Raw genomic sequence first — 14,498 nt, 5'->3', positions numbered from 1 at the left:
GCGATCGGAAGCTGGCTCGAAGCAGGCTCTCGAGCAGCGATCCAAAACAAGGAAACTAAAGGAGGCAAAAGATAGTAAAGACTGAAAAAAAAACAAAAAAGAAGAATGAAGGGATGAGGTAAGTCGCAGACTGAAAGAAAGTTACGAAATCAGCAAAGGCGCAGCCACAGGCCTGGTGAAGGAGAGAAAAAGTGAAGAAAGATGGTTGCCCGATCAAACAAGAGAAGGGATTCAGGGCGCAGGCCGAGACCGACACATGCTCGATAGGAAGTTCATTTGGGAGTTCACAAGATGAACACTGTTTCAGCCTAGCAATTTCCAGGTTAGCTGCCATTGAAATTGTGGTCCCAGTCGCCTGAAACTCGCCAGTTAATTTATAAATAGCCGTTCGTGCAACGGTCGAAAACGGGCTAGCACTAGCAGTGAGGTGGGCCATCCGGAGTCCAGAGTCATCCAGCCCTTCCCGCAGCTTGAAACTTTCCGTCTGAAATAGGACTGAAGAACTATCGGGGGTGGAGCTTCGAATCTCCTTGCGTCACCGTCACACTGTCCTTGCTGGAGATCATAATATTGCACAAGGGTGAGTTGAGATTATCCTCGGTAAACTCCCGGTGGTTGACGACCATGCCCTAATCCGGACAGCTTGACGAAGTTTACTTTATTATTTGGCACGATACATGGTGACTTACAGTTGCCAGCGCCTGAATAGCTCACTGGATTCTGCTCTTTCCCTTTGCTTTATTGTGGCCCTATAGTTGTTTTTTAACCCCAAACGCTGCCGCAAACTGCTTCCTTATTGCTCGGTAGGACAAATCCAGACATCCCATTCCAATCGTTCAAATTAAGCTATGGCGCTAATAGCTGGCCAAGAACGAATATATAACTCGTGATCAGCCTCAGATGTATTTATTCTGGCAGAAGACGCCTCTGGGTAATGCAAAGCAACCGAGGCTCTAGCCGTGGTCCAAATCCTCTATCGTCTTGCCGTCTTCCAGCTTTGCCTACTGGGACTGACACAACAACATGGCCCGTGTTCGTCATACAGACGCCAAAGCTGTAGACGAATTCGAATGGACCCAGGAGNGGAAGTTCATATGGCTGGACGGGGACAATGACGAAAATTTTCTGGATCACTATAACGGCCCAGACCTGTCAGGCAATTCAACGTTCAACGTTCAACGAATTCAGGTACATCGCAGATGATAGCTTCCCCGGCCCTGGCAAAATATACACAAAAAACAACTACTACCTGCGCCCTGGTACGTACCTCGTGAACTGGGAGTACAGAGCATCAGCTTGTTGGTGAGGGAAGAGCAAAACTTATACCAACTGTAATTCAGTAGTTGCGTGGTCGAATAGCACCGTCATATTTACAGCCGTTGATGACGGGAACGGCGGAGATTCCGAGATTCCATCCGACGTGTGCCCGCTCTATACGGGACAGTGGACGGCACAAGAGAGCGAGGCATCACTCGACTGTCCTGGATCTGATTTATATCGATCCTGACCCGTGTACAGCCCAGATTAGGTCGGAGCAGATATCCTGGCTGCAGGACTGGTTTGGCGGGAATAATGAATCTGAGGCATGTCAATCTAGTTTAAAACGATGGGATGTATTAGGAGGGTCTGTAGTGGCGCGGGTCCATGTCCCAACAATGGCCTCTTTAATGTTTGTACTGCTGGAGGAGTTAACAACGGGCTTATGGAGATGATATAAACCCCAGAATGCAGATAAACAATTGATAGATATGCTGGTGTTCAACCATCCAAGTAAGCCGACGTAGGAGACGGGTGCGTCACTGAATCTCGCACCAGATATGACCGCATGTCATCATTTAAGGACCTCGCCTCAAGATCACAAAGAACAAAATGATAAGATAAATTTCTTTTATGGACGACGAACCAGGATTTCTTGATGTAGAAGTTCTCCCCGGATGTCTGCTCGGTGCCGTCAATTGTGCCATCGCTGATTGGCTCGTCCGCTGCCACCCGTTTTATATCACGTGCAGCTGACCCATTCCCGATCTGAGTTCCGTCATAGAAAGGCTGATTGCCGACGGCTGACACTGACAGACCGGCCATTTGAAGCTCTCTGTCCCGCCATTTTCTTCTAACATCGCTTTCAATCATATCTGAAGCCATCTCAGTCTCCCCTATCAATCATGTCCGCAGGTATGCTCAAGCCCCGTCACCGCGCCCAAACACAACGCAAAAAACAACCCATACTAACCATCCCAACCCACCTCCAGCCGACGGGACAGCTCCGCAAGCAGAGGTGTCAGTACAACTTCACTCCCCACCACCAACGCAGCCCTAACCTCTCAATCCAGGCTCTCAATCGCCTCCCCTATAAACCTCCTCCTCGTCTCCGTCTTCACATTCCTCGTCTACCTACAATTCCGCCCCAAGCAGCCCGCTGTCCTCCCCAAAGCCCCTCCACCCGTTGTCTTCCGCACCTTCATCCCAAAGACCCTCCTCGAGTTTAACGGCGAAAACGACAAGCCTGTGTACCTTGCTGTCCGCGGCCGTGTGTTCGATGTTTCCCCTGGAAGGAACTTCTACGGACCGGTATGTTTATTCTATTGCCTACGTTTTTGGTTGGGTTTCCGGACCATATAAGAACGATACTGATGATGTTGTTATAGGGCGGACCCTACGAGAACTTTGCTGGCCGGGATGCATCCCGTGGTCTTGCCTTCCAGAGCTTCGATCGGGAGATGTTAACGGAGGATCTATCGGCCCCGCTGGATGATTTGAAGGACCTGGAAGCGGACCAGTTGGAGAATCTGCAAAGTTGGGAGGAGAGATTCTCGGAGAAGTATCTTGTTGTTGGGAAACTGGTTGCTGAGGGAGACCCCGAGGCCCCGAAGTCATAAATTTGATGTTGGTGCTTACGGCCCTACCTTAGGGTGTGGGGGTGGATAACAGGTAATGTGACGGTGGTTAAGTTATGGCTAGGATTTGCAGGATAGGGACTGAGCGGTGATAGTGACTGGACATAGGAAAGCTTTCGGGCTTTTGGATTGCTTTGATTCAAGGGTACTCGTATGCTTGTGTGATCTTTTTATCGTTCTTTACTGGAAAAGCGAGGTCTTATGAGACACGATTATTTAGCTTCAGGGAATTAATTCAATTATTTTTTCCAACCAAATAATATAATGGACCCGAGATCCAATATCGTAAACTTATGGTGATTCTTGGCGACAGTGTCGGGATATATATCCCAATCTTAACTACGAACACTGTACGCCGCTGGCTGTTTTTATATTTCTTAACATATCAGACATTATAAACCAAGCCAAGATATTAAGCAAAACCAATGTACATATCACTATGGAAACCCCGTACACATAAAGGAAACAACGATATTCGTTCAATCATACCCAAATAGCGACCAGGTCCACATTCAAAGTTCAGATCGGACCTTCTCTCCCTCCTCATCAACCTTATGCTGCAACTTCTCCGCCGCCTCTTGGCCCTGTGCTCTACCACTCGCAGCACCAATCTTCAATTGATCAAGCACCCACTGCGCGGCGTTGCTGAACTTGTCATACAACGCTCCCTGAGGCGTCGAGGTACCATATCGGAACCAGTGGGCGTTTCGTCGGGCAGTAGCGCGCAGATCGTTCAGTGTAGACCCTTGGTAAACCGGGACACCATAGGAGTCAAGATATTCCTTAAGGTCCGAGTGAGACCAGGTATCAAAAGTAACATCCTTTGTGTTGCCAGTAGCTTCCTTAACGTAAGACGTCGCGGAAGCGAGCTGGGAGCCACCGGCCGCTGTGGCCTTATCGAAGGACTTCTGCGCCTCATTCACGAGTTCGTCACGCCTAACTCCGGCGCGGTTGGCGATCTTCGAGTTCACAGAAGAGAGGTACTTCCTAGAACCATCGTTAGTATTACAGTAAAACAGGAAGATTAAAGCTAGGCCTGGGCATACTTTAGATGTTCGGTGTCCCAGGTGTCAAAAGTCCAAGCTGTCCAACCCGTAGCAGCCTTGTGCTTGTTCAGCCTCACCTTAGCGACGAGTTCATCGCGCTTGCCCTTTTGGGGAACAGGGATGCCTCGAGCGTCGAGGAACGCTTTGAGGCGGGAATCAGACCAGGCTTCGATGGCGGCATCGAATGCTTCTTGAGACTTCAAGTCCGCGTTATCGGTGGCTCGGGCATACTCGTTGCCAGCCCTGGATGTTGCAGCGCCGATGTAGTCAGAGGCCGTCGAGGAAACAGAGGAAGAAGCGGAAGAAGCCTGATCGACAAGAGCTGCGCGGTGCTTCCGTGCCAACGCAATAAGTTCATTGCGCTGGGAACCCTGCGGAACGTGGAAACCATGCTCATCCAAGAATCTCTTGAGATCGGAGTCGGACCAAGCATTGAACAAAGCTTCGCTCAGGGTCTCCTGTGCAGCATTGGCTGAATGGACCACTGAGGCGGCAATGCTTTTTGCTTGCAGACTGGCCAAGCGCGTGTTACGACGTACAGCTGCAATTAACCGATCCCGTGAACTAGGCTGAGGAACAGGCCATCCGCGTTCATCGAGCCACACCTTCAAATCAGAGTCGCTCCATTGGTCATACAGCCAGTTTCCAGGATAGTGCGCGGCTTCGCCCAGCTTCGTTGCAACAGACTCGTAATTCTCTCGAGCTGTCTTAAGAAGGGTATCGCGTCTGCGTGGCTGCGGTGAGGGAACACCATGTCGGTCGAGGAATGCTTTGAGCTGGGAGTCAGTCCACGTGTCGAATATCCATTCCTTGGTGTTCTCCCAATGGTCTCCAGCGTGGTCTGAGAGTTGTCCAAGAGGCTTTTGGACCTTGATATCCCAATTCGTCTTCACCACGTTCTCGAGGTTCTTGCGATCAGCGGGAGAAGGGTACGGAATATCTAAGAACGTTCATTAGTTTATGAACCGGGTTGACCAAAGAAGCACTTCGTACCATGATCAGAGAGCCACCGCTCTAGCTCAGTCTCGTGCCACTTGTTATACACTAGTGATTTGTTAGTTTAAGGGACTCCTAATAACAATACTACGGGTGTCATGGTTAGGTCAGCTCACCAGCTTTGCTAAACCAGGTGGATGCCCCGACCGCATCGGCGGTTGCAAGGGTGCACACCAGCCAGGAGGCTAGATGCAGCTTCATGCTCGATGATATATGCTGTTCAGGTAAAGAGGTCCGATGAGGTTAAATGCAATGGCACTGATACTGAAACAGAGTTATCCAAGTCGGGCTATATAGCAAAAGAACTCAAATAAAAATGCCCGTGGATCGTCTTAAAGCTGGGAATGGTCTTTGTGGTGACCACCGAGTGACGTATTGGACGCATTGCTGGCATATGGCGTTTGGCGTCATAGATGGAGGGGGCATTACTGGTTCTACCAAGCATTGTGCAAGAACTCTGCCAGTGGTGTCATTGTTCTAGCTGGTTGGGCTCGACAGAGATCAACCAGCGATCAGTAAATCTCACTGCATCTATTTTGTGCTGCTTGGGTTATCACTTCATTTTGGCCCTGTACACCATACTGTAAGTTAACAGCAATCCATCTGCCGATGACGCTATCTACAGTAACTAAAAGGGAAGGCGGTGGGAAATACCAGAACAGGGTCGGATGGCTTAGGAGATCCCAAAAGAGGCTAGAGCGAACGGGGCACCTGACAAAGCCATCCACTCTGGGAAATGCGGAGACAAAGCTCGGGCGGGCTGGCTGGACCTCCCACTCCTCCATCAACAAACGAACTATTCCATCGTTCATTCTCGGGTGTGATCGGTCACCGGCACATTCGAGAAACCCCAAAAGAGAGAGCAAACCGGCTGCCGAAAGCTTTTCACTTCGTGGAAGACGATGTGTTGACGGCTCGATCGGTCTATCTGGTGGTCCGGTAACTGCCTCGGCCAACTGTTACTCTTGCAACGGGATATATGGGGAACCCCCCATGAGGGTGCTCCGTTACTGTTCCAACACCCGTATTTAGAGATGGATTCTTCGAATTTACAATGCGGACATCTGGTCTCGCCAGGTGTGATGAATTTCAGCCTATCCATGTATGTTTTCGCTGGTTGACGTGCCTGCAATTCTGCCTCGTCGCTAATCAAAGCTAGCTTAATCGTGTTGGGAATCCTCGTCTCCTACCTGCCACAATTAATCCGTATCGCTACGCTGAAGAGCTCCTTCGGAATATCGCCATATTTCGTGTTATTGGGAACAACTTCGGGCACTTTCGCTTTGGCAAACATGGTGTCGCAGCGGCAGAGCCTGCAAGACGTTGCATGCTGCAAGGATGTCAGCGGGCTGTCGTGTTTTGCAGGGCTCCTGGGAATCCTGCAAGTCGCAACGCAGCTGCTGAGTTTCTTCGCGATGTATGTTTCATACTCTTCAAACAAAGCTTGCAATACTAACTTACAACTATAGACTTACCCTCTTCGTCATTTTCTTCCCGCGAGAATCACACACGAACACCCGCTCGATGATGCAGAAGGAAGAACCTACATACCGGACCGCGCTGGCTGTGGGCGGAATCTGTGTCGTCCATGCGGCAGTGATGCTGATCGTCACCCTCGCTGTTGGCTTCAAGCAGCCATCCTCGCTCCAATCCTGGTCGAATTTCTGTGGCGTCACGGCCGCCATTCTCTCTTCAATTCAGTACTTTCCTCAAATCTACACCACTCTTAGGCTGCGTTGCGTAGGCAGTTTGAGCATACCAATGATGTGCATTCAAACCCCGGGAGCCCTGGTTTGGGCAGGTAGTCTGGCTGCACGACTGGGCAGCAAGGGCTGGAGCACGTGGGGAATCCTAATCGTTACGGCGTGCTTACAGGGCACACTCCTTGTTCTATCAGTGTTCTTTGAGTACCTTGGTCCCAATAAGGGACATAGCCACGACTATAACAAGGATACTCCCCCGAGCCGATCTGGCGAGAACAACGATGCCCAAGATGAAGAAGGCCCATACGAAGAAACGCCCCTTCTCCAGGACGGTCGCTGATATACCCATTTAATAGCGTAGAGAATTTCGGTCTCAGCTTACGTCAAATACTGTCGAATTTTAGCTATTTGCTTAAACAATTTCCCCTAACGTCTCTATTTAAGTTGCGGGTAACTGAATAGTTAGCACATCTTTCTCCATAGAATAATTTAGACATTTCAGAGAACGAGTTGAGTGATTGGATATAAATGGCGCGAGATTTTGAAGCTCAACAGTATTCATTTCAAATCTTTAAACCAAATGAACTCTCGCAGACACGGACGAGAAACCACATTCCACTGTCTCATTTCCGCAGCATCAGCTGGCCGGCGATAGAGCAGAACGGTAATTTCATCCTCTAGTTCATAACATTCATAAGTCCTCCACGTTAAAATAACAACCATTCACGTCTTGTAGATCTCATTGGAAATATCTTAAGCAGTGTTGTAGATCAAGCGGAAGATATCGTTGAAGACGAAGAAGCTCCCAGCACCATCGGGTTGGAGCTGGAAAGTTTGTGTGTAGTTCATGGGTTTCTGCTCCTCATCGACCTGTCGAAGTCGCAAAGAAAGAAAGTATTAGTTTTCATCTGTGTCTTTTCCATCTTCCCAATCTGCACCTACCAGCAGAGCACCTGTAACAAGGACTAGGATGCCGCCTTGTTCGCTAGAGGGCTGGGCATCCAGAGTAGCGACCTGGTGCTGGACCTTTTGGAAGGGTAGAGCCTATATCCCGAATAAGTTAGCATTCATTAGACTGCCGAGATAGCCCCGTGATTATAATTCTGCGACGTTTGTGCGGGCAAGACCGACGCAGCGAGGCGGGTAAGGGTGTGTGCAGAAGGTTCATGGTTGATCTACTCACGCCTAGCTTCTCAATAATCGCACCAACACCCTGGACAGAGGATGTTTCGAAGGTGAGCATGGACTGGTCGCGCTGTTGGAGTCAAAAAAAATAGTAGTCAGTCCATCTGTTTCTTCTACCCCGGTGGTATTAGAAGGGGAGGGACATACGTAGAGACCCGCGAGGCCCTGGCGGTTACTATCAAAGGTTTGATAGTAGAACTGAACGAATTGCTCTGTTCACGAGATGTCAGATTTTGTCTCAGTTTGCTTTTGTTTTTTTGCCCGTTGTTTTCGCTTCCGGGGTGGTAGGGTGGTTATGGTCGGCCGCCGTGGCAATCGACATAGGGGCAACGTACGAGCGATTCCTTGAAAGTCTATAAACATTTGATAGAAGCATTAGTGGACCATTCTTTACGGTGTTCGCGGGCTTATTGAATTGTGACTCGAGTTCGTGTTGGAGGGGTGGTTCCAGAGCCTCAAGGAGGGGCAAACAAAACATTGCGCAAGGGAATGCGCAAGGATAAAGACTTACCGGCCATCTTGATAGATTGTGTGTTTTAAAATAAATGTAAGATGGGAATTAAGAGAAAGAGCACGAATTGGGTGCGATAGAGATATTAAGGAGAAGCGAAAGAGTTATTGCCCGATCAAATAGCCTGAAGAAAGAAGCCTGAGAAGGATTTCCCGAGAGAGGGGAGGTGACTGTGGGGCAGCCTGTAGCGATGCCGTAAATTCAAGGCACCAGGCCTAGAAGCATTACGAACGACTGAAGAACACTTCATGAGTCGAGGCAATCATATAGCTTAGTAAATGGTCTGGGATTGTACATAGATCGTCTATATAGAGGCCAACAGTGATCTACCCTTCTGAGTCCGAGTCTGCAAACATATCCTCTGCTCGTGGCCGTGGTTTGCGCACTGGCCCAGTGGACGTATCTGGTGGTCTCTCGGTTGTAGTCTCCAGCTGTTCCTTGGGTCTGTCCCCTTCTTCTAGTGTCTTCCCTTCTGGTTCGTATCCTTCATCCTCTTCGAGGGGATTTCCATCCAAGTCTTCCAGATCGCTGTCCTCCATTGGCTCGCCATCAATATCACTCATCGGTTCACCGTCGATGTCCATATCTCCAGCACCCGCCTGGTCAACTTCCATTTGGGTGGGCTTCGTCTCAGTGGGTCGACTTGTGTCAAAGCGTGAAGTGGATGACTCCTCATCGACTGTCTTCCAGCGACTCTTATTCTTAGAGAATGCAGCAGCTGCCCGTTCGGCCTCTGCTTTCTCCTCCTCCTCCTTTTGCTCTTGCTCTGTGAGCGGCGGCTTATCGAAAACTTGATAAAAATGCTCCTGGCTCGACTGCGGAAATACGCACCACCCTTCCCAGAGATGTAGAAGGGAGCCTATACTGCGTTTCCACTTCTCTGCCCTCAGCCGTCCCCAGCCTAACACCTTTTCAAGTCTCCCAAGATGTTCAAAAACTTGATATGACTTTAACGCTGATTCAAACAGCTGTCGGTATCGCCAGGCATGACGCACACCGCTGGTGGCAGATGAAGAGAGGATATCGGAGATCAGGTAGAGACCGACCAGTTTAGCAGCAGACGTATCCAGATTCTCCTTCCCTGTGTCGTCTGTAGGGGCTGCATTTGTCTCATCACCATTCTGCTCCTTGCGGGCAATTCCTTTTTCCGTTTCACGGTCAGGATTCGCTCCAGTGTAAGCGTAAGGTTCGATGATGTTTGACACAATCATCTCCACTACCTCGTCGGCCCCGGCGCCTGCTTGCTTAATGGCGAATGCAGTGACCCGCGCCACATCACCCTTGCGTAGCTTTGCATGAGTCGTCGGAAGTCGGGCAAGAAGGTGAGCAAGTTTCGCCTTTTTTAGCGGATTCATATGGCCTAGTCCTTCGTTGCCTGGTCCGGTTCCATCAGTGGGAGGCGGTCCACCGTGCTGCCGTCGGTCATCCTCCCCTTCGGACATGTCCTCATCAGACGAATCGTAGTCTGCGTCAGACACAAACTCGTCTAATCGAGTAGTATACTCAAACATAAGGTTCCCTTCTGGAAATAACCAGTTGGCGCCGCCTTCGAAGATAGGTAAAGATTTTTGGAACCGTCCTTGCTGGTTATGAGAGCGGCTATTGGTGATAACATCCCATATCTTCCATCGATAGTATACTCCGCCAGGGCTCCTTGCATCCCAGAGCCAAGCCCACTTTTCCTCTCTCTGAATTTCTGGGCGACTCATAAGCAGAGCCTCGAATTCAGGGCCGTAGTTCAACAGGTTCTCCAGGGTCATGTGAATGAGTCTTAACTGTTTCAAATCAGACGGCGCCTTTACCTCAACCTGCATGGTAGAACCACTACTGCCAGGAGTTGCGCCATACGAACTCGGAGGCGCAAAGCCACCCCGATGTAAACCAGGAGGCGGTGCGCGGTTCAGTCGTCCTCCAAGCTCCGGCGTGATTGACTTTGCGCCGAAGGGAAGAGATCCTGTGGACGCGGGCCCGACAGCAACAGTTGAGCCAAGTGCTGCAGACGACAGATGCCTTGAGATAGACAAATGATATCCCCATCCTAGATATCGGTTTTGTAGAGCACTAACGCTACTATCAATATCGGAGGCCGCAGATTCACTGGCGAGAGTCACAATCGCCGATACAGATTTCCGCGCGGTAACAGACTGGCCTGCGGGTTTTAAAAACTTGACGTTGTCAACATTAAGCACCGAGGGTATTAGAGACTTGACCACGGATTGGGACGTTCCTGGTGGCAGAGACGCGAGATACAACGTTGGCCTAGCTGCAGCCCTCTCAGCCTCTCTCGCATCCGCGGCACCCTCATCCTCGTCGTCTGATGCACGAAAGGCGGACGCAGTAGACGTACCACCACCATTATCAAAACCCAGTGTCCCTTGTGTTGGATCTCTATTTCGATGTAATGATTGAAAGCCCTCGTGTGTACGTTTGCGAGAAAGTGAAGGTGGAGCCGGGCCTAACGTCCCAGGACCGCTCATGCGCGGACCAGAGCTCGTGAAATGCCGCTTCGCAGGTCCTCCGCCAAAGCCGGTGTTCCTATTCCCAAGTTTATTCTGCTTTCCCTCGGATGTCGAGCGGTCGGGGACCGGAGAATCATCTTCGAACGACTTGACAAAATCCTCGTAGACTGCGGCTGTCTCGGCGCGCTCGCGGGCACGTTTGGCTTCGGCTTCAGCTTTCTGGCGTTCGAATAGCGACTTCTTGGCTGGGGCGGACAGCTTTGACGTGACGTCTGGGATCGACTTTGTTTTGGGGTCTTCCGCCATGTTAACGAGGCTGCAAAAGCAGCAGACCGGTATGTTGTCAGAAACCTCTTCAAGGTATGGTGTTGGTCGTCAAGACTCAAGACATTAACTTGATGCAGGAGTTGTTAATGGAGACCTCGCTGCTATCGGGGTCTCCATTGGTTCGGAGGCGGAAAATCGCTGTTGCCTGAGGCAAAACTACCTACTTAGCGTACTGCGCCGACTACCTACTATTGATCTCCCCACGGACGTCTATTTCATCTTCGCGAGAGTTGCGACATCATTATAAGACACTATACACAAGGCAAAATGGCTGCTCCTCAAGTGCAGGCACTGCTCCGGTTCCTTTCTCAAGATGCCAAAGTGCCGTTGGCGACCGCAATGGGCAAAACCAACGATCTTATCAAGGCTAATCTCACAACGTATGGATACAGTAACAGAAGTCCGAGCAGACTTAACTTAGGTATAATCTAATTTTGTTGCAGACCTGAAAGTATATCCAAGGGAGAACTCAAGACGATACACGAGATATTTAAAGACGACAAGATCGCAAAGCAAGTGCTTAACGCTGCTAAGAAAATATCCAAGAAACGCGCTGCGCCGACAGAAAGCTCAAAAGGCTCCCCTCAAAAAAGGTCTAAAGCTTCGTTGCAAGCTGATACTACAACCCCATTCGCCACTGAAAAGACACTAGCTCTGCCCATTTCGTCTGCCAGTGAAGAAGAACTCTCAAACATCGTATTGCTCACAAATAGGGCACCACTAGTGCTTGCCTTTGCTGTTTGCGTCTTGAAGTACACAATGCCTGAGCAACCGATATCGAGTAGACTCAGCTTGGCTCAGGCTGTTGTCAGCGCCAATAGCCGCTCAAAAGCTGTCAGTTTAGGCCTTGAGAGTGGACAGCTCGCTGAAGAGGAGGTCTGGGGCGAAGGCCAACCTGTGGTTACGGTCTTGGGTAGAGACGTCAGGGTGCTAAAAAGGTGGGATTACGATCCTCGAGAGGGGCTGCCGCAGACCACACAGAGTTCCCAGAATCGAGAGATTGTACCTGATGATATACTAGGGCAACATCCTCCGGGCAGCTCTGAGTCTGCGCCACCACTTTGGGGGATCGACACCGAAGCATTAAAACGCGCGCAATCAAGTCGCTCAGATGCAGCTATAACTTCGGAGAAGACGCTCCCGATACATACTCCGCAGTCAGCACGCTCATATTTGTTGATATCATTCGTAAGGACGCCTAGTGGGAACACCGAAAATCAGACTCCGTCCAAAAGAAAGAGCAACGTACAGGTAGAGGCAGAAAAGACGGATTGCTTGAGCCAGCTTTTGCAATGCATTGATTTGGTGTGCCGATCATGGGCCTCAGCTTTGAGTGTGGACGAACTGGATAGACGTGCTTGGGCTTGGTACGTTCGTGTCAGGCCCTCTGTCCAAAGCGGGATAGGAGGATGGGGAGAGAAAGGAGCTGTGGAACTGTCGGAGATCCTGGCCTTGAAGAGACTCCCATAACCATTTGGTTTGATCTCAACGAAGCCACTGAGGCCCCGTTCGGTGATCAGATTACAACAAAATCAAGGTTTAAGGCCATCTTGCCTGCCCTATAATATAATGATCAGGCGCTGGCAATAGATTCTTAATGATCAAAGGTAAATCATGAGCACGATGCTCAAGGTTTAGTATTATGGCAAGAGCGAGATTCAAGCTTGGAATCCCAGCACTGTTTCGTGCAAGGATAAAGCACTCGTCCTACAACGCTACGCAAAAGCTGAACCTACTGTAACCAACAACGGCCGTTACGTATCCGATTGGCATCACCGAGACCTTCGTAAATAAAAGTCAACGATATTCTCTCAACCTTTGGATCAAGGGATCGGGTCATTAGCACCTACTGTTTGTTTTGGGGAAGGATACCCATGCAAAAGTGGCAATGCTGACAATCCATGCATGCATGTTGTTACAAGATCTGAAACATTGCCATGGTCCTCGAACTGGGCTTTTGCGCCATGTAAACAAGAGGAAAAGGAACAGGAAAGGAGGGTTTTACGATAACGAATGTATCAGTCATCAGCAGACACTGACACGCCATCTGATAAATTAATAGATGACACATTCCCGAGGATCATATTCCCCGAGCAAATGTAATCGAGAACATCGCGACTTCGCGAGGTATGGTCGTCAAGCGTCTGTGCAATGAATGCGGTTATTAGTGATCATAATAACACTATTGAGAACGTATGTCGCACATTTGGGCACTGGTCAAGTGACCTTGTTGCCCTCCTTGCAAACTGATGACGACGATGATGAGTCTCCTGGAATGCGGAAGGACCACCCCCAGCTTTCAAGGGCTCATCTGTCACAACGGGGCTTTTCCGAGTTCAGACAGATATGTAGCGTTGATAGCATTAACCCGCCTCCGGTATCCTAAGGGATTTGCAGCCTTGCAGGGCTCCAAAGCAAAGACCTGTTTTGGTTCCACCGGGTTCCCGAATTCAACGGCTTTACCTCCTTTGTTTGAGTCGGATGGCATTTCGTCCCTGAGCAGCATTTGCTTACCCATGATCCACTAAGAATAAACATCAAGGCTCTTCCGAACAATGGTGTGGCGATTTGTGAGGTTGCAGGGTTTTCCAGTTTTCCGGCTTTGACATCCACATTTCTTAGGGATGCCAAGGACTAGCGGGGAACAGTCGGTTGAACGACCAAGTTTAGTGACATTTTTCCGAGATGGCCGTCACGGTGATAGGCTGTCCTCTGTTTTCGTTCGCTCCTCCAAATCGCTTCAGAAGCATGCTAGTTTGACGCATCTGCCGAGGAAGGCCCGGGAAGATTGAACGAGAGGATAATTCGTTCCAGACGTGATGAGCTGAGAACTGAGGCGCAGCACGCATTATTATTCCTAAGAATAATCGGCCAATGTGGGCAACCACCGAAAGTCATGACTTAGGCTGCTGAGTAAAAGAGTGTGGTCCCTTTTTCCCCCAGTGGAAGGGAAAATAATAAATGAGGCCAACTGTTTGAGTCCAGTGTCCACAGTACAGAAACTGAAACTAAGGAAGTGCTTTTCTGGATTGTACAGTAGAAACCAAGATCCATCTTCCGATGATTATTCCCTCAGCCAAGGCCGAAAACGACTAATCCCGAAGTGGAAGGCTTCCTTCCTCAGGCTGCCACTCCTCTCTTCCTCTCAACCTCTCTCCCTCCCTCCCATCAGAGATCTGCCTCTTCATCCACCACTGGCGACCAACCATCCCGACCCTTCTCAAACATACCTCCCCGGCTCTACAAGTCGTTCTTGCACGTACTAATCGATCTCGCTCTTTGCACCGTCGCATGGGTCGTCGCCCCTTCGTTCTTTCGTCCTCCAGCCCCTCCGCGCCCGTTCCCGATCACTCCTTTGCCCTCAACGCCAGTCCGAA

At 49.9% G+C, this 14,498-nt stretch overlaps 7 protein-coding genes across 7 annotated transcripts; 4 read left to right on the top strand and 3 right to left on the bottom strand.

The window, feature by feature from the left end:
- Positions 1-916: 916 nt before the first annotated feature.
- ASPSYDRAFT_42963 (uncharacterized protein) lies at positions 917-1,888 on the top strand. Its single transcript, XM_040846572.1, has 2 exons — positions 917-1,259; positions 1,341-1,888. Exons 1-2 carry the CDS (start codon positions 1,112-1,114, stop codon positions 1,505-1,507), a joined length of 315 nt encoding a protein of 104 aa, XP_040704904.1. The 5' UTR covers positions 917-1,111; the 3' UTR covers positions 1,508-1,888.
- A 164-nt stretch (positions 1,889-2,052) lies between these two features.
- On the top strand, positions 2,053-3,160 carry ASPSYDRAFT_42960 (cytochrome b5-like heme/steroid binding domain-containing protein). The gene is made up of 4 exons (XM_040846571.1): positions 2,053-2,172; positions 2,250-2,277; positions 2,331-2,568; positions 2,646-3,160. The coding sequence occupies exons 1-4, from the start codon at positions 2,163-2,165 to the stop codon at positions 2,874-2,876; spliced, it is 507 nt and encodes a 168-aa protein (XP_040704903.1). The 5' UTR covers positions 2,053-2,162; the 3' UTR covers positions 2,877-3,160.
- Positions 3,161-3,240: 80 nt separating this feature from the next.
- ish1 (double-strand break repair enhancer MSC1) lies at positions 3,241-5,450 on the bottom strand. The gene is made up of 4 exons (XM_040846570.1): positions 5,053-5,450; positions 4,934-4,984; positions 3,941-4,880; positions 3,241-3,881 (listed from the first exon to the last, which is right to left on the bottom strand). Exons 1-4 carry the CDS (start codon positions 5,135-5,137, stop codon positions 3,407-3,409), a joined length of 1,551 nt encoding a protein of 516 aa, XP_040704902.1. The 5' UTR covers positions 5,138-5,450; the 3' UTR covers positions 3,241-3,406.
- Positions 5,451-5,859: 409 nt separating this feature from the next.
- ASPSYDRAFT_788739 (PQ-loop repeat-containing protein) lies at positions 5,860-7,339 on the top strand. The gene is made up of 3 exons (XM_040850976.1): positions 5,860-6,038; positions 6,096-6,353; positions 6,406-7,339. The coding sequence occupies exons 1-3, from the start codon at positions 5,971-5,973 to the stop codon at positions 6,977-6,979; spliced, it is 900 nt and encodes a 299-aa protein (XP_040704901.1). The 5' UTR covers positions 5,860-5,970; the 3' UTR covers positions 6,980-7,339.
- On the bottom strand, positions 7,032-8,469 carry ASPSYDRAFT_42955 (nuclear transport factor 2 family protein). Its single transcript, XM_040846569.1, has 6 exons — positions 8,336-8,469; positions 8,160-8,177; positions 7,972-8,036; positions 7,823-7,894; positions 7,582-7,683; positions 7,032-7,509 (listed from the first exon to the last, which is right to left on the bottom strand). The coding sequence occupies exons 1-6, from the start codon at positions 8,340-8,342 to the stop codon at positions 7,393-7,395; spliced, it is 381 nt and encodes a 126-aa protein (XP_040704900.1). The 5' UTR covers positions 8,343-8,469; the 3' UTR covers positions 7,032-7,392.
- ASPSYDRAFT_42954 (SWAP/Surp domain-containing protein) lies at positions 8,337-11,193 on the bottom strand. The gene has a single exon (XM_040846568.1). The coding sequence runs from the start codon at positions 11,098-11,100 to the stop codon at positions 8,662-8,664; it is 2,439 nt and encodes an 812-aa protein (XP_040704899.1). The 5' UTR covers positions 11,101-11,193; the 3' UTR covers positions 8,337-8,661.
- A 326-nt stretch (positions 11,194-11,519) lies between these two features.
- Positions 11,520-12,649, top strand: ASPSYDRAFT_42953 (uncharacterized protein). Its single transcript, XM_040846567.1, has one exon. It carries the CDS (start codon positions 11,881-11,883, stop codon positions 12,589-12,591), a length of 711 nt encoding a protein of 236 aa, XP_040704898.1. The 5' UTR covers positions 11,520-11,880; the 3' UTR covers positions 12,592-12,649.
- Positions 12,650-14,498: the final 1,849 nt, after the last annotated feature.

This window comes from Aspergillus sydowii (assembly GCF_001890705.1).
Source record: "Aspergillus sydowii CBS 593.65 unplaced genomic scaffold ASPSYscaffold_3, whole genome shotgun sequence".
Classification (NCBI taxonomy): Eukaryota; Fungi; Ascomycota; class Eurotiomycetes; order Eurotiales; family Aspergillaceae; genus Aspergillus; species Aspergillus sydowii.
The sequence above is the reverse complement of the archived record's forward strand: the minus strand, read 5'-3'. Positions and strand labels throughout refer to the sequence as shown.